General features: G+C 38.0%; 1 protein-coding gene across 3 annotated transcripts in view; it reads right to left on the reverse strand.

Moving 5' to 3' along the window:
• The window catches only part of LOC129761842 (netrin-B-like), a 239,027-nt gene that overhangs the window by 57,998 nt on the left and 155,428 nt on the right, over positions 1–25,601 (reverse strand). For 2 of the 3 annotated variants that reach the window (XM_055759635.1, XM_055759634.1), the window contains exons 3-4: positions 2,277–2,426; positions 2,100–2,205 (exon numbers count right to left, since the gene is read on the reverse strand). In XM_055759635.1, coding sequence (XP_055615610.1) covers positions 2,100–2,205; positions 2,277–2,426 — 256 coding nt within the window. The remainder of the gene's footprint in view (positions 1–2,099; positions 2,206–2,276; positions 2,427–25,601) is intronic. The other variant, XM_055759633.1, reaches the window with a different exon arrangement.

Here is a 25,601-nt window from a genome sequence, read left to right on the forward strand (position 1 = left end):
GATTTGGCCCCGTGCGACTTTTTTTTGTTTCCAAACTTGAAAAAATCACTCGCCGGGCAAGAATTTGGGTCGAATGAGGAGGTCATCGCCACGGAGGCCTACTTTGCAGACCTCGAGAAAACGTATTTTTCAGATGGATTGAAGGAGTTGGAGCATCGCTTGGTCAAGTGTATCGAGCTAAAAGGAGACTATGTTGAGAAATAAATCGCTACTTTTCCAAAATTTCTGTTTTTTTTGTAGGCTTAGTACGTATCGGACTGCGCTCGTATAAAGCCTGTCCACGTTTAATTTCGGACACTTTTCTTTAAGTGTAGTTTATGAAATATTTCACTAATCAATGAAATATTTTTCTTACATGACAGCTGAAACCCTCCTCATTATTTCAATGTCCAACATGTTTATATTCTTCTTCAGTGTGGTAAAATGGCGTCGAATCAAGTGGTAGTACGCAAACGCATTTTGCGCGAACGGCTGCAAAATCCAACACTGTCTGTACGAGATCTCGCCAAAAAGCTAAAACTGCCGAAGAGTACCATGTTCAGTGTGTGCAAATCGTTTGAGCAGCGCTTAACTGTGGATCGGAAGGTTGGAAGCGGAACAAATCAAAAAGTATGCTCCCGACAGATGATCCGAAAGGTGGTTGCCATTATTGAGAAACATCTCAACCTTTCAGTTAGAAATGTTGCTCGAAAGGTTGGAAAATCAAAATCATATGTACCAAAAGGGAAGCAGAGGCATGGACTGAAGGCGCACAAAGTGAAAAAGGTACCCAATCGTGATGATAAGCAAAATTTCGCTGCAAAAAGCCGTACTACGGTGCTCTACACCCAGTTTTTGCAAAAATGTTCTTGCACCATAATGGACGATGAAACTTATGTTCTCGAAGACTTCAAACAGCTCCGGGTCTCGCTTTTTATACTGCAATGCGAAGGAATGCCGTAGCCGAGTGTTTCCGGACCAAGGAGCAGTCTAAATTCCCCAAAAAGCACTTGGTTTGGCAGGCCATATGCAGTTGTGGCCGAAAATCCAAATCTTTCGCCTCTACCGGCACTATCCACAAAGATGTCTACGAGAAGGAATGTCTCCAGAAACAGTTGCTACCATTCATAAGAAGCCACGACTCTCCAGCGTTGTTTTGGCCTCTTGTCACTATGCAAAATCCATCCTGGAATGGTATAATGCACATGAGGTCAAATATGTGCCAAAAACAGCAAATCCACCAAACCGTCCAGAACTTCGCCCAGTGGAAAAGTACTGGGCTCTGACTAAGCGAAAACTATTCGAAACTAAGAAGAAAGCGAATGGCATTAAAGATTTCAAGAGGTCTGGGGATACTGTACGGAACCTAATGGCAGATGTTCCCAAGAAAGTTCGTGAATTTTACAGACAACGTAATTAACATTGATGTAAGCTTTCCTTGTTTTTAGATATAAGTGTATTTTACTGAAATAAACAATCGGTTTTGTTGAATTACGTGAATTTTTGTTTTACTGGCATCATCTTGGTGTCCGAAATTTAACGTGGACAGGCTTTATGTTTATTTTCCTGCATCTGATTTGGCGAATCCCTCACTATCATAAATGACGTTGCAAGGACAAATAAACATATTCATCTGGAATCTTTGACATCTTGTCCGCTGGTCTGCATCTTTACGTGCATAGTCTTGAACTTGACTTTTGCTTCATACTGTTGCGCTCCCGGAAGTTGTTATTCGAACAACTTTTGGGTTTGAAACGTCGGTCTCTTATGCGGCCCACAGACGTTCATATTGAATATTTAGGTTTGTGCAACATAATTGATCGTCTAGGAGCAATATTGAAGCTGATCTAAATATTGCCCAATATTGAAGCAAACATATTGCGCCATAATATTGAACGTGTATGGGCCGCTTAAAGCGGTCCCTTAAAGTCCTTCAGTTTACCAAAATAACAAAATATAAAATTTAAAAACTCATTGTTTTGAAGTTTTTGACGAGAAAACAAAAGAAAATATGTTTCTTGAAGTTTGCGAAATCATAGTTACGATCAGTTAGCAGAGCCCTCCCTAAGTCCTACGATCCGATGTTAGTGTTCAAACAAAGAAATGAAAAGGGCACTTACTTACCCCTTCCGGCGTCCGTGCGGTAGGAAGGCGATTCAGGATCATGCCGCTGCGGATCGGGCGCCGTATTCTGGGGGTGAACGATGCTGATGACGCGTGGAATCTCTGTTGTTGGAGAGCGGAATAACAAGATTAACACGCTTATTCGAATGATAGGAGCCGACATGCGAACTTACTTATGCACGGGGCGATGTGTGATCTGCTTTGCTGATATCCACGTGCGCAACGGTTGCAGGTTAGGCCTGTTACACCGTCTTTGCATGGACACTGACCGGTGGTGTGGTTACAGGTGTTGCCGGTTGATCCAATTGGGTGACAGTCACAGGCTGTAATGGAAAGAAAAATAACGATTAATTAAATTAATAACATCCAATGGATTTTGAAGCTATGAAATGCGAAACCTCAGTTGCCGATATAGGTTTGTTCAAATTGAAAAGAATAATTGTGTTTCGGTTTTACATTCATCCGTACATCGGATCCAGCATCCATCAACTTATCTCCGAGTCTGTCTAAAATATGAAATCCAAACCAGACACCGATGGAAGAACGAAACCGGTCGGGGCATAATATGGCTAATTTTTCTTTGAAACGAGCTACACAATGTTTATAATCATCACTCCTCCTAATTCGATCCGATCTGTTTCGCAAAATAATCTGAAAAAATGATCTTCATTAGCATAACTTGTAAATTCTCGTGCTGCGCTGCGAAAAACTCCACCCGAAATCGCCCCGCGGCAAAAATCGGCAGAAGCAAGTTAATAATTGAAAAAGAATGTTCTCTTGCCGATGGCCGCCAATGATGGCGGACGGGGTTCGACCGCTGAGTGAAATGCAGTCAGTTCCTTCGGAGCCTGAATGAAGAATCGGTCCGTCTCATGCTCCAGCAACCATTAAATTAATTATTAATTTAAGTCTACTTAACGCCTCTGGTGTCGACTGGATCGATGATGCCCGACACAAGGAGTTGGTCCGCGTGGTGAAATTTTTAGGCACAAATCTTTATATCTACCGTCGGTTCGTTCTGGAGGAATATGTCTTCGGAGCGATGTTTATCGACGAAAGCCGCCAAAAATTCGGTGGCGGGAAAAGAGTACTCGTATAATTTCCCGCGAGAGCAGTTAATGCAATACAGCATTTGACAAATATTATTTTCCGTGTCCAGAGAGAAATGATTGAAGACTTTTGCGAATACAGAAGGACGAACATTTGTTTTTCAAGTGTTAAATTTCACACGAATGGTTTTCCCCCGGCTGGGGAGCATTAAACTTTATGCGGGGAACTTTATTGAGCATATCGTTTCGGAAGGATCTTGTATGGCAACACGAGAAAAGTGTTTATCAAATTTGTGCAATCGGTATATTTTCATTGCAACGGAGAATGTGTAAACGCTAGTAATTTAATATAAAAAAATTGAAAATATGAAAGAGCTCAATCATTCTGTGAAATCACTTCCGATGTGCAATTAAGAATTTTCGTCGAACGGAACGTCTGCGAAGCCCTTCTCTCAGCTAAGTTGACAGTTCATTTACGTAGCCGTCCATCCGCCTCATAATGGTCCATCAACGGGCAGAAAGCTAAGAACAGGTGGGCATCCCGCTAGGGACTAGGGAAACTCTCTTTTGTTTCTCGTTCGCGCGTCGGGATGAAACGGACACTCAACACACCCAGACACCGTTCAACCGACCCGGGAACTGAAATGTGCGATGATTTACGAGCATCGAGCGAGCTAGCTAACCAGCCGGCTTTGACTTTATATCTTGACTGTATCGTTGTTGTTGTTGTCGGTCCGCAGGGTGTCGTTCCGGGCGCCAATATTGTTCTGATGGATGTGGAAGGCAAAAATGATTTAATGGTAATTTGATAGAAACCGACGTGTTATGATTAATTTATTTGGTCAGCGCCTGGCAGTTTCGGGAGTGCTTTGGACCGACATCATGATGGGTGATCTCGACTGCCGATAGGAGGAAGCAACCGACGTACATTTTGCGTTGGAAGCTGGTGAGATGAGGAGAGTCCCTTTGTTTTGTTTTGGTAGACAAGTTCGATGAGGAACGGTTCATTAGCGGTTTTTGTGCATGTTGAATGATGTACGCTGGTTTGCTACAATGAAACTTTGTATGTTTTGTAAAGCACATTACCTCCAAAGAACATTGAACTCATGTGATGCAATGAACAATGATAGAAACTCAATTTATACAAAGTAGAACTTTAAAAGCTTAAAACAAGAGCTTCTAGTAGAATTGGATGCTTAACTTGACTATTTATTGAAAGAAAATATTATTCATAATATTGTCCCTCTCCAATATTTTCAACTTATATACGTCTTTTGAGACGTTAATTTTTTTATTAAGACAATTTTAGTCAAAATTTATGAGGTCTGTTATTGATACCCTGTTCTGAAGTGAATCTTATCACAATGAGTTTTTTTTTTGCATTGATCTAACCACATCGTAGCCAGTCGTAAACTATCAATTAATAATTCATTACTACTATTTTTCGAATAGTTTCTAAAGGTATAGCCATATGAGGCTGAGCGTTTCCATGGTAGATTATTATTGCGTGTTCTCTCCTGTTTTCGAACAACGCCCTCATAAAACTCCTCGCGATCGTTCGATCGATCCGAGTTCATCATAGATGACACCCTTCTGATTCTACCGAAGACAGAGAGTTTCCTTGGCGCCATGGGTATTTCACATTTGACGTTGAAGTTCCAGATCGTTTTGCCCTAATGATTATTATTACATGATTTATAACAATTCGATGCAAAAGCGACTTTTTTGACGTAGGACTACGTCTTATATTAAGGGTGCCAAATCAGAAAACATGTCACGTTTTTATGGAATAAAGTTAACGTTAATAAAGGGTGTGTAACATCAAATTTCATCACGGAAAAAACGCTGTAGAAATTCGCCCAGTAGACCGATCCTTTTGAAAATTTTAGACAGTAAAATAAATTATTTTACAACTTTTGGCATTTTCTTTTTATTCATACTTCGAGTCCAAGCCCGTATGCTCGCACTTTCCTCTTTACCCCGTCCATAAGGTTCTGTACAACGTCAGGTTGTAGTTTTTTTTGAACAGAAATCCATTTTCTCTTGAAGTCCGCCTCCGATTTGACAACTTTTGGGTTCTTCCGGAGGGCCTGCTTCATAATCGCCCAATATTTCTCTATTGGGCGAAGCTCCGGCGCGTTGGGCGGGTTCATTTCCTTTGGCACGAAGGTGACCCCGTTGGTTTCGTACCACTCCAACACGTCCTTTGAATAGTGGCACGAAGCGAGATCCGGCCAGGAGATGGTCGGGCCCTCGTGCTGCTTCAATAGTGGTAGTAAGCGCTTCTGTAGGCACTCCTTAAGGTAAACCTGCCCGTTTACCGTGCCGGTCATCACGAAGGGGGCGCTCCGCTTTCCGCAAGAGCAGATCGCTTGCCACACCATGTACTTTTTGGCAAACTTGGATAGTTTCTGCTTGCGAATCTCCTCCGGAACGCTGAATTTGTCCTCTGCGGAGAAGAACAACAGGCCCGGCAGCTGACGAAAGTCCGCTTTGACGTAGGTTTCTTCGTCCATTACCAGGCAATGCGGCTTCGTCAGCATTTCGGTGTACAGCTTCCGGGCTCGCGTCTTCCCCACCATGTTTTGCCTTTCGTCGCGGTTAGGAGCCTTCTGAACCTTGTATGTACGCAGGCCCTCCCGCTGCTTGGTCCGCTGGACGAATGAACTTGACAAATTCAGCTTATTGGCGACATCCCGGACCGAACTTCTCGGATCACGTCTAAACTGCTTAACTGCGCGCTTGTGATCTTTTTCACTGACGGAGCATCCATTTTTGCCGTTCTTCACCTTCCGGTCGATGGTTAGGTTCTCGAAGTATCGTTTTAGTACTCTGCTGACCGTGGATTGGACGATTCCCAGTATCTTACCGATGTCCCGATGTGACAACTCCGGATTCTCGAAATGAGTGCGCAGGATTAATTCACGACGCTCTTTTTCGTTCGACGACATTTTTCCAAATTTACGAAAAATTGACAGTGAAGCATGGCCAACGTGATCTATACACTCTTATCTGATTATAAGCGAAAGCTGAAGATATAATTCCTAAAAATTAAATTTCTACAGCTTTTTTTCCGTGATGCAATTTGATGTGACACACCCTTTAGGTTATTAGGTAGCTGATCCGAAAAATGTTAAGAGATAGGGGATCATAAAAAATCTTCCACGCTGATGATCAAATCTTAACTACGAAAGAATTATTGAACCTTTCCTTGAGACCTGTTTTTTGCCTTAAAATGACTGAACTGAAAATTCAAAAAGTGCGCACGATGCTTTCATAGCAGGAAAATTTGCATAAACTTATGTTGTGAACACATTTAAATTAGTGGAAGATAACAAGAAGAATAATAGTGTGGTGTCAAGGAAGGAACTGTAGAGTGGTTGGAGAGCTTCCATTAAGTTTTTTTTTATTTGTAATATAGTGATTTTCAACTCAATTTGGCTGGTTCGTCACTTTTACTTCCATTTTTGGAAGAATGTCGGGAGTGAGAATTGAACTCGTGACCTTTAGCGTGAGAGGCATGGATGTTACCACTACGCCAGATCGCCTCCAAAGGAGAGAGCTTCCAGTTTATCATGCATTTTTGGAAAATTAATTAAAAACACAAAATTTGAAGTTCCTTACATTTAAAAGTTGATCCTTGGTTCTATTAACTTGAAAGTTTTACAATTGCATTCTATGCAAAAATTTTTTTTATCAAATATGATCCTCTATCACCTCCTGAAATATTCTATAATTTATCAGAACACTGGCTCAATTGTTTTAAGTTGACGACTAGTGATGCATAGACAATCTCCTGCAAATGTAAATATTTATTCCTAGAAATTAATGAAATGAAAATACTTTGGAAAAATTATTTTACACGCAATTCTGTATGAAAAACTATACAGACGTTATTATCATATATTGTTCTCGAGATATAACAAAACGTATAGAAAATTATATTTGATAAAAATCATTTACGCATATCATGAAATCTCAACCATTATGGAATCGTTCAATTTTTATAGTTTTGACTATGAGGGCTATGAATACCCCGTAACGATAAAACTTCGATCATAGGAAATAGTTGGTCATTCATAATTTACGTGAGATATTTTTATAATACAGATTTCACTGAAGAAGATCCATGATATGAGAGAAAATATATGAATGTTTGACTGGGCAGCACTCTCAGGCTTCTCAAGATAAATACGGAGAGAGAATTCTTCCTGTCCACGTGGACTCAGTCTATACCTCCTCCCCCCTCTCCGTGGACAAGAGTGGACATTTTTGCTCATTCAGAAACGCAAACGTCCACATCGACATAACTATGACAATTGAATCAGATTTGAAGATTGAACCGTTTAATAATATCTTTACCACATATCCTTAACCCATTCGCTGCCAAGGACGAGTATACTCGTCTTTGACAGGGTGTCACACTTTGCCAAGACGAGTATACTCGTTCTACTTTAAATATATTATAACATGCAGGCTTTTGAATTAGAACATTTTTTGTGGCCACAAACATAGATATAAATATTTTGGGTTTCTGCTTGTAAATGATCATGTGTGATAATATATGTGCTCTTACCAAGAAATAACAGGGTTTTGGTAAACAATAACACTCAAAATATGAATGGCAATGGGAATGACTTCATATAATTTAGGCTTGGCAGCGAATGGGTTAATTTAGCTGCAATTGCTGTAAACGTTGTATCATTGACTATTCTTTCCGAATATAATCTAGAATCATAAAGAATCACATAAAAGAGAGTGAAAACGCTAAAACATAACAGAAAAATAACTCCAAATCGCCGTCAAACTGCGACCTGTCGAGGATGAAATATAAATAAAATAAGCCGCCTCGTCAGTTTATTATTCCTTCCAGAGAAGATGCTACTATCCTAATATTTATAAACATCCGAGAAAAGCATCTTGTCTGTCCCGACTCGAGCAAAAAAAAAAGTTCCATATGATATCGTCCAATTTGCTGCTTTCCATTTGTTTCTTCCACCCACTATCACTGCCACCATTTCGAATCCGCTCCGCTTCGGGGAATCTCTTATGGCGAAAACTTTTTCTTTCTCCCCGTTTACAGACAATCCTTCGTCAATGGGGCCTCGGGGGAAATTGATAGAGATGTTTATGCCTCTCTGCCGATTTTATTCGCATGTTTACAACTCCAAGGCCAAACGGTTTGTCTTTTTCGATTTAATTTGGGGTGAGCCGTCCGAGACGATTTTCTGGACTCTCTATCGAGCTATTTATAAATTAAGTAAAAAAAAAAAGAGCGAAAGTTACGATTTCAGTCCTTTACTGAAATCTACTGCGCTGCATCAGGATAGTTTCGGGATTGATTGTCGGCAACAGGGATTTCCTAGCGTGTCCAAATTCAAACACGCGCAAACCTAAAGGAATGATTCTCTTTCCGTAGTGTATCTTCATCGGAAATCCTCGCCTTAGTAGGAGCTTTAAATCCGACGATTTAAAGAGATTGACCTCGTGATGTATGGACTGGCACTTGGCTCTAGCGGAAATGTTTACACAAACGTAGGTAAGGGGGGAGGAAATTCGGTTTCTTCGCTCAAAATACAGCCCAGAAAAAATCTCATGTAGCAGAAGTGGAGTGTCTGTCCTTCTTCCCTCGCTGCCATGAATCACATAGACACAAGTACACACATATAATGGGAAAATGGGAAAAACAAAGGGGATAAAAGGATAACAGGTCCGCTGCGTTGGGTTCCCTCTGCGTCTCTTCCTTCCCAATTTTTGATTGTTGGGTTTCGACTGTAACAACGATACGATTCTGTTTCCTGCCAGTCGGCGCGTAATTGGAGGACTCCGAGGACTATTGCAACCAAAGATGTATGTGCACATCATCATGCCGCCCCGGACTCTACACCGGGTTGCCTGTTCAGACCACTCGAGAAATGGCAGCGGCATCGGCACTGGTAGGAAATAAAAAAAACCCGAGAGGGATCAGGGCCGGCACAAATGGAAAGATCTGTTTCTCAGTCGTTTTCAACGCTCTGATGCTGGGGACAGAAGAAAGTGGAAATAATAATCGAGTTATAAAACTGTCAGTGGGGATATTTTTCTCGCTGGCGTTGGTGGATAAGCAGTGATGGGTTTCTTGGACGAGGAAAGACCGGAGGGCCTTAATCTTGAACCTTGTGGATGGATTTATGACGTTCGTGATTATGGGGGGACGTTGCCGAAATTCAATCACATTGACAAGTTAATATTTGCATCTGATCCCTTTCGAATTGGTTGATTTTTGTGGGGTATTTTCAATTATTGTTCGATTGGAAATATAATCGTTATATGGGGATATTCAGAAATGCTTGCATTTTTTTATGAAGGTCTCATGCAAACCATCATCATCAGTACGATGGCTATATATTGAAAGTGATTTTCACATATGAAAACAAATAATAAATTTTCGTTATTAAAACATTTAGAATCCGGAATCACAAAACCAGCTGTATTTCGGGATTGGTTAAAGGTACACAACATGTTTTTAGTGTGTGTAGATAGTGTAGATAGTTTATTGTAATTTTCAGGAAAACATATAGAAAACTTTATTCCGTTACAGTTTTGATGAATTTTCGTACTTTTATTACGAATACCTTCCATCAAATTATGGACTCTCTGTTGATCAATTTCAGGGCCATTTTATTCCACGACCTCTTCATGTCTGCAACATTTCGAGTACTTTGGCACCCTTTTCAATTTCCGCTTGACAATTATCCAATATTTTTCGATAGGGCGGAATGAGAGCAATTGGGAGGATCAAGGTCCTTTTCAATTGTAACGGTATTCCTGAAGCACTTCTGAAGCGTTTCTTTTCTTTATACATAGTTTTTCTGTCCACAGCTGCAAATCGCCCGCCTATTCAAGAAACTCCTGAAAAATTTATCAGCGAAAATTAACTTCAAATTATCTTTCTGGGGACATCTCCTCTGGCAGTGGCCTTATTATTTCGAGCTTTTGAGCTGTTCAAAATCTATCTTCACGTACGTTTTGTTACCCATCCGCAAGCATTCTCGTACTTCGTTAAAACCTTGCTGTACAACTTTCGAGGGCATCTTTTGGTCTCCATATTTTGCTTCAGCGTCCTGTTTGGTTGCTTCAAGGCACGGAAATTACGACAAGCATATTGTCGACAAGCGATGTTGTAGTACGAGAGACCCAGGTTTGTCTTAATTGCCCTCAATACATTCAACCTTAGCTTCTGATTTTAATCATACACGGCCGATTTAGCCACTTTCAGCGATTTCGCGATTTTGGTATGTGATCGTGTTTTTAATGTGGGTGTCCAAAATCAAATTTCTCCTCTCAGCTTCTATCCTGCACAACTTTTTCAAAACAAAACGGACCATCGTCAATTTATACCGTCGAAAGATACAGGTTTTCTGGAAAATGTGTTGTCAAAAGATATTAGATCAGCCTACTACGACCGCTGTTATAAAATGAACAGTGATTCCGTATTCTAAATGTTTCAAGTCTTAACATATGGTTTTAACAAAAACGATTAGTTCAAGAAAGGAATCATTCAAAAAGAATTCAATTCATCAATATCAAGTTTTGTGAAATAATGTTCACTCGATTCGCCGTGAAAGCACTGTCAATGTTGTGATCGTTCTGATTCACCAAACTTGCACCAAAACTTTCGACCAAAGAGTTATTTTGAAAATTTTGAAACATTCTAAAATAATATCCCAAATTCACTGTTTAGAATTTATTTTTAAATTTAAGGATGCTAGAATTTATTGGTGTAATGATAATAATGTTCTGAATTGTAGAGGCTCTGTCAGACTTTCAAGTTTTTTTTTAAGATCATTCGCCTTTAGCCTAAAAACAGGCTTAATTGAATGAATTAATTGAGAATGATCATTCAGAAAACCTTGCTGTCGCTGTCATTCGGTCGTTAGCAGAATGACTGATAAATATTAGTTACTTTTATCCGATCTATATGTTGATTCTATAAATTGAGTGTTTCAGCGTCGCTCCAGACAGCGGACAATCAATAGTATTAGTTAATGCTGAAAGATAATTTCAAAATCTGCTCAAATTAGCGTTTTGTTGCATCGTGAAATCATTCAGGGCCCTTCAGGGCTTAGAAATATTTTTTACTAGAGAGTGTCTATAATGTTTGTTCTCGTCGTTAACAATACGATCGTGACTTGGACACCACCCTTTTTTGCGGCCTGCGATACCATGATTAATACGTGTTTATGGCCCCTGTGACAAAGAGGTTCAGAACCGTTGCGCTATGATATGAACCTCGGACAAGTCAGAAATATGACAAAATGGCGATCGGTTCAAAACAAAATTCGTTTTTTTGCATGTTTCATTAGACGATTTCAATCTTTTAAAAACAGCTACATTGAAAAATTATATTGTTCATACAGAGATGCATTAAGATTTGTTCAGATCAAATATTTGGAATAAATCGGCTCTGTAGAACTTGAGATATCGGGCCTGATTCTCGAATACACTTTACGGTGGAAACGAAATGAAGTGTATAATTATAATATCAAATTATCTTCAGATAACATTTTTGTATGAGATTATTATACCACATGAAGAAAACAAAGTTTTCCATTTACATTGAACACCAGTTTGATACGAAGAAGTTAATTTTTATTAATGATTTTTATTCGAAAAGTGCTTATTCTGCCTGAAAACTCATTTTTATCTTCGACACTTCACTAACTCGTAAAACGTAGTTCAATTGCGTGCCGTTTATTTCGTTTCCATCGTAAAGTGTATTCGATAATCAGGCCCATCGTGTACATGTTCGGAAAAAGTAGTGATTTTTTTCATCTAAAAGTATTAAAACATGTTGCAGACCACGGCACTGAAAACCCAGAACACACATGCTCTAATGTCATGATAATGCATTGTGTTTTGGCCTGGCAATACAAAGGCTGTGTCGGAGTTGCTTATGGTAGCTTCTCGCAAGTGCATGTATTCTTCCTTATACTGTTTCTGTTATTTATATTGTAAGAATCGCAGTCGTTCGCTCTCGACTTCACGTACATGTCGACTAAGAATTTTTGGAACCAGTGTTGCCACATTTCCATCTGTACCGGAAGGGAAAACAAACTTTTTCATGTGTACATTTTCGTCCAAAATTCTGTACTATCACAAATACTCAATACACAAATTAGCATGAAAACATTACCCATTTAACTTTTACGAAATATTACATCTTCTTCCTAACTTCATAATATATTTACATATTACAAATATAACATTTGCTGTAAATGTACATTAACATTTGCAAGCCTCGAATCATTCGTGCATTTGATGATGCTCATAAATAGTCTAGGTAAAAGGTACGAGAAATGCGAACAAACCGTTAATACTTTTAGGTATCTCATTTTTGTCCAACAATCCTGCAAATGTTTTGTTTTATGAAACGGAGATTTTCTTTCGGAGCAATTTTACTTTTAGAGCACGAAATTCGTTCTCCAGATTTTGTGAAACCCCATCGTAGAACCCTGAAAACGCTTTCTATACAACGTTGATGCTTGTTAAATTGGAAAAGTTGCATCAAAAAGGTGTTGAAAAAATAGTGCTCAAGTCTCAAATTACTCATTTGTTTTATGATTGGTATACACACTCTTGCTAAACTTTGACTGCATCGGTTATTAAAAGTTTCGTGCTGCCATATGCTCTTTGATTAAATGTTTAAAATTGAAGATTGGGATCATATCGTTTCTTCGTCGATTTAGATGTTTAGTTGTGTTGTTGTAATCAGCAAGAAATCAATCGACAGTTGCAGAGGATTGATGTATAGTAAAAATATTAAAACGCGAGCGAACTGTCATCTTTTCAGGCAACCTATTTTTGAAGACATTTGGCACTAACAATTTTTTTGAAAACCCCGATTTTCGGTGATCTTTCGTTTTTTAAAAAAAAACTCAAATTTTAACGACTGCAACACTAATAAATAAAGTCCGAATGAGCAAATATTTTGCATAGGGTATATTATCGTGCAAATCAACATTTCACAACAAGTTCCGAATGAAAAATCTAGATAATTATTTATATTGGCACTTAAAACCATATGTTTCATCTAGTACTCCGAAAAAAAACAAATCCCAGAGTGTCGATTTTTGACAAAAAAAAATTCGAGATGACACTAGATTTCGACGTTTCATGCAATTTTAAGACATTTGGCATCAAATATTTTTTTTCGAAAACCCTGATTTCCCTCACTCCCCCCTTGGGTGATTTTTCGATTTTCAAAAATCTCAAACTTTGACTGCTTTGCGCCACTCTCCCTTAAGTCCGATTGAGCTAACATTTGGTATAGGGTGTTTTTTCGAGGTGGTGAACATTTTTTATGAGGTAACTTTTTGTAATTAGATATGACCATTTTCATTGGCACCCTAATATACAGCCATCCCACGCCAAACCGATATAGTGGTTCTCAGATTTTCGTTAAAATTGGTAGTTTTGTTCATCATCACAAAACATTTGACCCGCATTTTTATTTTTTTTCATTAGGGCGACTATTTCCATTTTAGGGTTGTCCGAAAAATCAACTTTTGCCTCTTTTTTCCAAAAATGACTTTTTTCAAAAATTCATAACTTTTGAACTACTAGACCGATTCAGATGATCGACATATCAAACTAAAGCCAATCACCTGGTACTACACCTGCAGAAAATTCGAATTATGTTCCCGTTATTATTGATTATATTCGTATTTTTGTATTATTTTATATTATTTCTGAAAAGCTGAGGTTTTTTCACATAACATATGTCGAAACCAGAGAGGGTTTTTTTTTCGTTTTTGAGTTGAATTTATTAGAATGAAACCTTTGAGTAACCTCTCATTTCTTCATGTTGTGACAGTTAAAGCTGTGCGATATTGTTAGCAATCGATATTGAAGCAATATGAATAAAGTGTTGTTTATATTGTATTAAAAACAGCATAAAATAACGATTTTCTCAATTTTGTTTGAGTATAAACAATTTTTTTAAGTAAAAATAGCAGTTTGGTGAGTCTTCATTATAAAAACAACATTTTTCATTGCATTTCCATCGTATTAAGCAGGATTCAATTCATAAAACTAAAACCGAATATTTCATGGTACGCAAAATAAAAATATACAACAAGTGTAAAAGCCCGAATTTGAGGAATAACAAATCACACAATAAAAATAAAAAAAAGTTAAAAGCATGAACATTAAGTGTGGCATCCTGAAGCTTCAATGACCTGTTTAAGATGTTTGGGCATACTAACGTCCAAGTTCTGGAGGTGTTGAGGGTCGCTAATTCCGATATTGCAATCCTTCATCATCCTTCCGTCACACTCTTTCATGTCGCTCCTTGTTGGAAAATTCAAATTTTGGTTGTTCAGTCCAAAGTACTTTTTTCCAAAAGTTTTTGGGTTTGTTAACATGTTTCCATGCAAATTCCAACCGTTTTCGTATTTTTTCTTGCTGATAAACATCCGTTTTTTTGTGAATCTGATCTTGAATCCCTGCTCAGTTAGTCTGCGGCATACGTTTTTAGCCGATACCGCCAACGGGAGGTTTTCCTGAACGACTTTGACTGATACTTTTGGAAGTTTCTTCACTTGATTCGGATCATTCGTTGATCCGTCCGACTCTCGGTGACGGCCTCTTGCGGATCTGTTAACACATTGCGGACCGCTCCGTTTTCTCGTGTTTCGCGTTCCGTTTATAACGGATGGATCACGGAATAACCCGTGTTTTCTACACTTGATGGTTAAATCCTTGGTCTGCCAAGAATCTATCAAGCCCTACCGATGGCTCGCCTTCGGTATGAAGCGTACAAGCTAGCCTCAAAACGTGCGGTCCCTCATATGTTAACAAGCGAATCGTAATTTTTGAGCTTGTTCACAATTTCATGGACTGCTCCTCGGATAATTCCGAACTTCTCTGCAACCTTCCGTTGTGAAATCAGCTGCAAATGATCCTAAGCAACAATATTTCGGACTTACATGCTGATTTTTTTCTTTTCACCCATTTTGATGTTGTTGAAAACTCCTTGTGTAGACAACAACAATTGGCTTTTATGTGCCAACGTAAACAACACTTTGATTATATCGCTACAATTGAATCACTGCAAGGTTGTAAAGAAGGTCGCACAGCTTTAGCTGTTGTACCATATGGAAATGAGGGGTTACTCGACGGTTGAATGATATGAATATAATTTTTTGTGGTGAGTTTTTATTTTTGTCATCGCATATTTGCACACTTTAAAGAAGTCATGCAAGGAAGTAAACGAAATCTAACAAAAATGGCAAAACTTGTTAATTACTTGAAAGAGTGATAGTTAATATACAATTCTTTGAAATTACGGTAGTAGTTTTTGATGAAATAGTCCAAAAGTTAAGGAAAAAAGCCGCTATTCAGGTTGTTTAGGAGAAAAATGTGTCTTAATGAGATGTGAAAAAAATGTATAATGAAGAGAATGAATCTTTAAAAAATTTGGAACTTTACAACGACTTTTGAATAATTTTTAACAGTCATCGCATCGATCATTCAGTTTAAAACCAAATTTTTCACCCTCCGAAACCACTTTGTACCGACTCTTTCATAGCGATTCTATTCGCTCTCAAAGATAGTGTAGATTTTAGGCAAAAAAATCGTCTTACAATTCAATTTATTTGATTCTTTTTTATCCTTCTATACCCAATAGCAAAACCACGCCGATGTTCAGTGCAGAACGAGAAAAAATAACATTAGTGCCGAAAATTGGTTTTATCATCTGTCGGTCTTTTGTATATGGTTTTTCTATATTTCTCCCGGGACATGCATTTTACGGTCCTGCATTGTCTGGTAGCTCTCAGCAAATTTGAACCGGGCACCGTTCTCCATACGAACAGTTTTGTTCCCTGGTCACAACGCTGCTCTCAGCCAAGAGCCACGGAACGGGACGCATTCCTACAAAACCATAATCGAGCGATTTCTATCCCGATAATAAACGTCGGTTCAAATCCCACACAACGTTGGTCTGAATTGATTTGACAGTGCTCCGAATGTTCTCGGTGGAAAGTCGCCTCGGTGCTGTGGTTTTACAATCTGTCCTTTAACTATTTTTCCAAGTGCAAGAGAGCGTCCATTCCCTGGTGGCGATAAGTTGTGCGAAACAAAAAAAAAAAAAAAACACGGGAACTGTAAACGCTTCATCCGATCTGTTTTTTGCACCACGGATGCCAATGTCAGCTGGACCAGTTCCATTCTACGAGCGACACATGAGCGGAAAATATTAGCCTAATCGAAAAAACGATTCAAATTTATTGCCTCGTACGGAGCTGATTAGTGATCAGAATATCGACCGATGTATTCTTTTTTGTGCCATTCACCAAGAGCAGCTGTTGTTTGGTGCATTAATCGTAAAACTGTTTTCAGGAAAAGCACTACCAAATCCTAGCCCAGCTTCCAGGAACCAATTTTTCCAATACATCTCACCCCATATGCTACACTAACAAGCGAAATTGGCTTAAGCTCCGACGAGATGCTTCCCCTAATTCGTTTATAAATATTTAATTAACACATCAACTGAGAAAAGATGAGCAGATTATCTTCTCTCGGCACTACTGTTCCGGGCCTCTTTAGCCGGTCGGCCTTTCGGAGTTTGGTGCTCGAGTTCGGAGACATAATAAAAGAAAAATCACCGAATGAGAATAAAAAAGAACTGAATGAAATGCGAAGGAAGAAAGGAAAAGTACTTCGGTGAGAGCAACGAGTGGCTCCCATTCGGCAGTAATGGTGTTGGGATCAAATTGAATTAAATTTAATCCGTTTAATAGGCTGTATGCATTACGAATTAGGATCATTAGAGGGCACCGGTGTTCCTCTGTGTCTGTGTCTGTGTGTTTTGTGAACTAGGAAGAAAAAAGAGAATCAGAAATGAACCGGGAAGCTGGAGAAGGCGTGGGTGACACGACGATGAGAATTAATTATCGCACGCTATTGCTCTACCAATCACGTTCGAGGGCTCCGCCAGACAATAGTTGCAGCTGATGTATGATTACACTGATGGGAAGCGTGACATGATACGTAGCGTGATGAATTTAATCGGTTTGACGTTTGTTTTTTGTTTACCGAATTCTGTGCGCTGTATGATGCGCGCACACCTTGGAGATTGCACGTGGGTTATACGTTGCTACAGCTGTCGTTATGGACCAGTCATCTGCGATTGATCAGTTTCATGAATCGGTACTCCGATAAACTAATATAATGTCAAGCAAACAATGTATACAAGGTTGACATGATGCTACTCAGTATACAATCAACGTGTGTTATTTGTCATCGGAATGTCAATCAAGTAACAATAAGAATTACCATAGGAAAAGCTAGAAATTTTGTTGTTATTGATTTTTGTTTTGTTGATTGATTGATGTTGATTTTTTTTTCACCAATCAACACAAAACTTTTTTAATTTCATATTTTTGGTTTAGCTGAAACTTTGTCAACTTGTTCGGCACTAGGTACGATGCCATTTTACGGTATAAGATACTTTTTACATACGATCACGACTAATTTTTGAATAGGGTTTATGCAAAAATGGTATCATTTCAAAAAACAAACTATAACTCCGAAACGGGTTATTTGATCGAAATGGTATATTAGGCAAAGTTATAGATTATAATTTTGTGGTTCTGGAAAAATAACACACTAAAAAAAAAAATTTTTTTTTGATAGAGAAAAAAAAATGCAGATGTAGTTTAAAACTGGAATATCTCATAAACTACTTTTTTTAAATACAAGTTTTTGACACAATAAAGCCCATATTGTCTCCCACATCTGGTAGAAATTTGATCCTGGGCAAATTATACACATTAATTATACATGAAATTCTAATGAAATTTTGATTTTTTTTTAACAGAGTATATGAGCTTGAGCTTGAGTAGACTGTACAGTTCGTAGTTGCTCTCCGTGATTGACCTGAACCAGAGAAATTACACAAAGAACACGCTGAATAGTGTTTGGGAGTAGCAAACCATTCTCATTGGGCATGTATCGGTGATTCGAGTTTTAAATAGTCAATAACGACGTCGGCCACCTCCTTACAGTCACCAGGGTAAGGGAAGGAATATTAGCATGACATTCGCAGACAAAAGGGTCGCGTGGTTCCCTTTCGATTATCAAGGAAAGGGTAGTTGTTAGTGGGGAGAGATAAGGATCTGGATTCACTAAGGTAAGTGATGTGATTTTGTACGCGAACTATTATCGACCACTCAACGGAACAAAAATTAAAAAATCTCGTCTGTCACTGCCGCGTAGATTATCTTTCGGTAACCAGAGATGGAAAACCAGTTAAATTAAATGGGCCATCTATTCATTCTATTATTTATCGCATGTCCGTTTTAGGTTAAAAAGCTGGGAAGGTATCCGAGACAACTGCTCTAAAATTATCCGACCCAGCGATATATTCCGTTATTCCCAATTTTTCTTTAACAGTATACAGGGCGGACTCGATTATATACAGTCTATGATTTCATTTCACTGTATAAAATCGAATCCTGTATATAATCGAGTCAAAAAAATTTTTTTTAATCGTTTTATATGCATATACTAGCTGACCCGGCAAACTTCGTCCCGCCCAAAATTTGTTTTTTGTTATCAATACCTTCAAACATTCACGTTTTCTTACTATGAGCTAGTCCATGGGTCCAATCGCAGAACTGTTCATTGATTGATCTTCTAATCTACCCTTTAAAATTATCTCTTACTATAAAATTCCTAAAACGTCTACCAAAACTCGTCCTTATAATATCAGATTATTTTCAGACACAATTCTCGAGGAGTATCTATTTACCATGGAAACGTTTCGTGTCCCCTAAAACATTCGCATGACAAATTTGGCTCCATTTGCTTGATTAGTTTTCGAATTATGCAGAAATTTGTCTTTCATTTGTATGGTAGCTCCCCCTGAGAGACGGGGGAGGAGTGTCTAACCACCGTAAAAACATTTATTGCACCCTAAAACCTTCATTTGCTTCATTAATTCTCGAGTTATGTAGAAATTTGTGTTTCATTTTTATGGTAGCCCCACCTAAGAGAGGGGAGAGAAGTATCTAACCACCATAGAATCATTTATTTCAGTCTAACATGCAAAATTTGGTTCCATTTGCTTGATTAATTCTCGGGAAGGGAAGGTTGGGAAGGTTGGCGGTTTATCTCCAGTCGATCCATCCTCCAGTGATCTTTTGGCATAATGGGTTGATCCCAGGTTCGACCACATCACCTTCGCAACTTCCGGCAAGCACTTCGTACTGTATATCTCCAAGTTTACCGTATGACTCGAAAGAAGAGCGGCTTGGACATTCCCTTCTCGTTCGTCAGAGAATGACCTTCTTGGAGAACTTGATGTGGATGATATATTCGTCGCCATTACTTATCTGGGGAACGTAAAGTATCCGGTCCCTTGCATTTGTTGAATTCTAGCATGGAATACGTTTTGTCTTTGATTATGAGTACGAAAAAAAGTTTTTCACTTCTTAAACCGGAAAGAAGTTTTTCACCTATACCTCAAGCTACTCCTTCTGGTTGATTGCCTGCTGGTCAGATACGGCTTCTGTAGGCATCGCGGTCTCGTCTGACGCTTCCGCATAAAAATGTCCATTTTGGCCAGATTCTCCTTCATCATTTGACCGGTTGCTTCGATCTCCCGGCTTAAGGAGCGGCAGAGAGAGGATATTGTAAATATTTACCAGATTGGCTATATCTGGCGGACACAAAGTGCCTCAGAATGGCCAACTCCTTCGCTGTGGGGTAGAGCTGGCAGTATGAAAAACTCATCAAGTTGCTTGACAGTGCTGCTGCAGCTGCGAATCAACAGCCTTGAATCATTTTTGTTGTAGGCTTAATAAACCTAACATTTAAGGAAAATTTGTTCCATTAAATTATCTTTTGTAGTTTTTTTTCATCGCCACCCGAAATTAGTCCTTTTTTTAATGCATACGTTAACACTAAAATCGATGAAAAATTGATTGAAATTTTCGAGCATTCCATACGATAATTGGAAGAAAATTATAGGATTTGAATCGTGCTTGCCAGAACTAAATGCTCTGACCGAGTGAGAGATTTTCAGGCGTAAACAAAATCTAAACCACCGAAAAATCCCAACTGAGTGATTACAGGTCATGTTTAATTGCTAGGATACATGTTAAGGGTTTCACGAATAAATGAGACTCTCTTAACTATGGTTTATGTTCACATAACGTATATACATAACGTTTTGTGTTTTGTGTCCCGCGTTAGACCTCTGACCATTTGGTCACTTTAATCTTATTGATTTCATTTCATCTAAATATCCACATCTAAACTTTTTTTTTTTCTTAAATGATGATGGTCCCACCTCTTTCCCCTACATAGGTTTGAGCTGGACGAGTTATCTTGTGGATAATTATATGGAGGAGTTTCTTTGTAATATCAAATCAACCAGTAAGCTAGTTAAAAACAAAAAACGGTCCGGTTGTACCACTGGCATAGATTGTTTATCAAAAGAACAAGTAAGGGCATTATCTAAACGCTAAATATTCCATGGCATGTCAAGAGAATTTCCAATCCGGGAAGACACTTGACCGATCGGGAATCGAACCCAATGCCTATATCAGCATTAGCAATGAATTTACAAGGGATTTCCCGCTTTACTAGATTCCCGAGAACGATCTACTAATGCGATCGCTTTCGAGTCCAGACAGCTGAGCAACCCCGAGCCTAATTCTAGCCGACACTTCAGGCCCAGTAACTCTCCCAAGGCATGTCAAGAGAATTTCCAACCCGGGAAGACCCTTGACCGATCAGGAATTGAACCTAATACCTATGTCAGTACCAGCCTTGAATTTACAAAGGAAATCCCGCTTTACTGGATACCCGACAACGATCTGTTAATCGTTTTCGAGACCAGACAGCTGAGCAAACCTAAGCCTAATTCCAGCCGATACTTCAGGCCCTTCATTCAACCTGGGGTATAATCGCGTCAATCTGAATCTGCAATGAGATCTGCCACAACACAGAAAGATCTCGTCAATCATCTGTCAAAAGGATAAATTTACAAGTATTCCGGTTGAGCTATCCCTAGCTTCTTTTCAGTTTCCACTTTCAATCCCTTGGAATGGATCGATCTTATTAAACAAAACAAAAACAAAGAAAAAAATCACTTTTGCCAATGTTCAATTTCAAATTTTACTATGCCGGTTCACGCGCGCGATGCTCAAACTCTTGTAGACTTCACAATTATTTTTAAACTAATCTAATAACTAAAATTATTAAAAATTGAAGAAAAAAAAATAATAAAAACAACATACCATCATCATCATAGTCTAAAGATAAAAAAAAAACACACACACATGCACCTACACCTAAAACAGTACTCTATTCATAATGTAATAATGATGACGGTCCCACTTTATTTTCCTACAACGATTTTAGCTGGACGAATTTTCTTTGATAACTATATATATATATATATATATATATATATATATATATATATATATATATATATATATATATATATGGATTTCTTTTATAATACAAACAAAACCAGTATATTAGTTAAGAGCATATACATAGATTGTCACTCGAAAGAGCAAGTAAAGGCATTATATGAACGCTAGATATTCCAAGGCATGTCAAGAGAATTTCCAATCCGGGAAGACCCTTGACCGATCAGGAATCGAACCTAATACCTATATCCATACCAGCTTTGAATTTACAAAGGAAATCCCGCTTTACTGGATACCCGACAACGATCTGTTAATCGTTTTCGAGACCAGACAGCTGAGCAAACCTAAGCCTAATTCCAGCCGATACTTCAGGCCCTTCATTCAAATTGGGGTATAATCGCTTCAATCAGAATCTGCAATGAGATCTGCCACAACACAGAAATATCTCGTCAATCATCTGTAAAAAAAAGAAAAATTTACAAGAATTCCGGTTGAGCTATCCCTAGCTTGTTCGCAATTTCCACTTTCAATCCCTTAGAATATGATTTTCTTAAAAACAGAATAATTTTTTTAGCCAGTGCTCAATGTTAAGCTTCTCTATGCCGTTTCACGTGCACGATGCTCAAACTGTTGTAGACTACTCGAAATGTATAAAAAAAAATAAATTAATTAAAAACGAGTACAAACAAATAAAATACCACCATCATCATAGTCTAATGATAAAAAAGACAAAAGCACAAAAAAAAATTAATCCGTTATAGCTTCGTCATCTTACATACTAACATTGATTACACACCAGGTCAAAAATTTAAATCATATTTCAAAAACTCTTTACAAATACTACGAAACATTCGAAGGCTTGTTGCTGTCTTTGCCTCATTGGGTAAGGTATTATACAGTCGATATCCCTTATAAAAAATTGAATTTTGGGTACACGACATTCGGAAGTTCATGGTTCTGAGGTCGCTTGCTTGTCTTGTATTATATCGATGCATGTCTCTTCCATACATTATAGTGTTTCGTAGGTAATTCGGCGTCATATTATTAGTCATTTTGTATATAAACGTGAGCGTGCAATATTTAATACGCTGACTGACTGACATCCATTGTAGGCATTCTAGCATGAATCTCCGCGGAGTTCGTCGATCACATCTCAACATCAGGCGCATAGCCTTGTTTTGCAACATTTGCATTCTTTGCATCTGTCTCTTATTTGCAAGAAATAGTACAGATGCACAATAATCAAAATGTGGAGCGATCAGCGCTTTGTAGATCGTTATTTTGCTTTCAAAAGTCAAGAAACGATTTATTCTACAAAGCACTCCATACTTTTGAGCTGCCTTCTTTATAGTATAATTAGTGATCTCTTCAAAAAGCAGCGTTTCGTCTAGAATAACGCCAAGATATTTGATTGATGATACTCTTCCTACGGGTTGCCCATCTATACTTATACTTAGATTGCCACTATCAAGACTGCGTGTCGACACTACCATGTATTTCGTTTTACTTATATTTAATTTCAATTTTTTCCATTTTAACCAGTCATCTAAGTTTTGTAGTTCAAGATTCATTTTTCTGTAACAGTCTTGCAATGTATCTGCCACAACAAATATCGCTGTGTCGCCAGCGAACAAATTCACGTCGCTGTCATTTAACACCTGTTTGATGTCATTGATATAAAACAAGAACAGTAACGGCCCCAGAACACTTCCTTGAGGCACACCCAGATTCACTGATCCCGCCGATGATTTACTGTCCCTATAAATAGTGATTTGTGTTCGCCCGCTAGTGCATTTAAATAACATTTCGGAAGTGAAAACGTAAAAGTTGGTAATTTTTAATGTGTTATTATTAATTTTATCCTGAAAAATCATTTTAAACATGATTGTTTCTATCAATTAAATTGAAGATTTCTAATGGCTCTACAATTTGTTCTTTGACACCCAACTTTTATCTTTCTTAATTCAGCTGTAATATCGATATAAACAATTCTTGGTGAGAATTCAACCAAAATCTTAAAAGATCACGATTTTTACCCCATTGTACATATAATAGCCACCTAAATTTCACTTTAACGTTGAAAGATTACATTTTTGCTTGGAATAAGTCATATTTGAAATGTAAAAAAAAATTTTTGAAACTGTATATAATCGAGTCCAAAGGACAAAGGAAGAGTGTCTGTTCACCTTAGAAACGTTTCGTGCCGTAGAATTTTCCACAGGTCGATTGGCCGTTAATATCAATGCAAACAAGTTGGAAAAAATACATGTAAAAGTATCGTCATTTCAAGATCGGATCGTCAATATGGATGCGGCTTTCGTTCTCTAGTTCGGTGTAGGTTCATCTGCAGTAGCATTCGCTGTCCACGGCACAAGCGTTTCGTCAGGTCCAGCTTAAATTCAATGCAAATTTAACTCGAATGTTCAATTTACTTGAAATCATTGTGTGTTACGTTCACGAAACAATGTATTTAAACGTTTGTTTGTTTATTTGGACTATAAGCTGTAAGTCCATTAACCTTTTTAACAACTAAACATCAAAACAGAAAATACACAATGCTTGACTTCTTAAATATTAGGTTCGGGAATAAGTAATCTATTGTTTTCTCGGTAGCTGGCTGTAGTGGTCGATATCTCGCGTAATAACGATCAAACAATTCAAGTTTAGACTAGTTGTAAGGGTGACATTTCACTCTAAAAAAATTTGCTATTCTTTGTTTGTTTCATTCAGTTATGAGTTACAGGGTGTTAACAATGGAAGTCAACAAAGAGAAAATTCGGTACACTTTACATTTTTTCTTTTACAAATGCAAAAATGCAAGCCAGGCCGCTGAAATCGTAAGTGTTGTTTATGGCGCCGAAACGGTAACAGTCAAATACGTGCAATTTAATGTTTTTTAATTTTAATTAATTTTAAAATTAATTTTTATTTTTTTTTATTGCAATACACTAAATTCAGAAACGTTCAGAATTGGCCAACAGAAGAGATGTCATGTTTCATCAAAACAACGCACGGACACACAACTCCGGGAGCTTGATTGGGATGTTTTAATGCATCCACCATATAGTCCAGAAGTTAAGATTAAGAGTAGTTAAGCTTGGTCGAAGTAAAGCATTATTTATGATCAGAAATTATCTGAGAGGTGGTCAACTCGAAAAGCTCATCGCATATTCGCGCAATCATACTCTTTGATTGCGAATGAATCGGCGGACTTATCAGGCAGAAAATTACTCATTTTGGTTACCTTAATTGAATATTAGCTACATAAATTATCGTAATCAATATAATTATATCCAGGTTACCGAAATCAGCTTTAAAATGAATTTGTTTCTGTTTGGGATTATTTGCCGAAGTAGCGTAATTGGATTTGTTACAGAAGATGCAGTCAATATGATGTCTCCAGGCACATTTTTGGCACCATCTTGGAAAGAGCTTGTGCTTCACTTTTCGTTATGAAATTTATCTTAAGGACTATTTAAAAAAAACAGACAAATCCAAATTTTTTATTCTTCATCAGACATATTTTGTTGAAAAACTCTCGGCAACCCTGGGGCTAGAACCTTCCACAAACTTGTAATCGAGGTTCCACTGTAGTTCTTTTAGAGAATAAAATGTTTTATAATAGGTGCAATTTTTGTTACAATTCACAATTTTCATAATTTAATAAATTTAATAATTTTGCTCATTTGAGAGATATGAGGAAATTGTAAAGCAAAAGGTAAAAAGAATTGACAAGGTAGCTCGTGATGCTGTAGAGATGAAGAGATGATGGGTTAAAATGGCCGCGTTGGTTAACCAGCATAGTGTCTAACATCTGATGCGAGGTAATTCTAAATTCAACTTTTATATTTCTTCAATATCTCAATATTTCGTTCTCATTCCCGGTACAAGACAGAGCTGCTTTCTTGAGTTTGTTTTTATCGGATCGAGTCATTCAACAAAATGTGAAACTTTTCCCACTATTTTTTTTAAAATTCCGGATCGTTAAGCAGTATATCTAAATTTTCCGCTGAATAAA

This window comes from Toxorhynchites rutilus, chromosome 1 (assembly GCF_029784135.1).
Source record: "Toxorhynchites rutilus septentrionalis strain SRP chromosome 1, ASM2978413v1, whole genome shotgun sequence".
Taxonomy (NCBI): domain Eukaryota; kingdom Metazoa; phylum Arthropoda; class Insecta; order Diptera; family Culicidae; genus Toxorhynchites; species Toxorhynchites rutilus.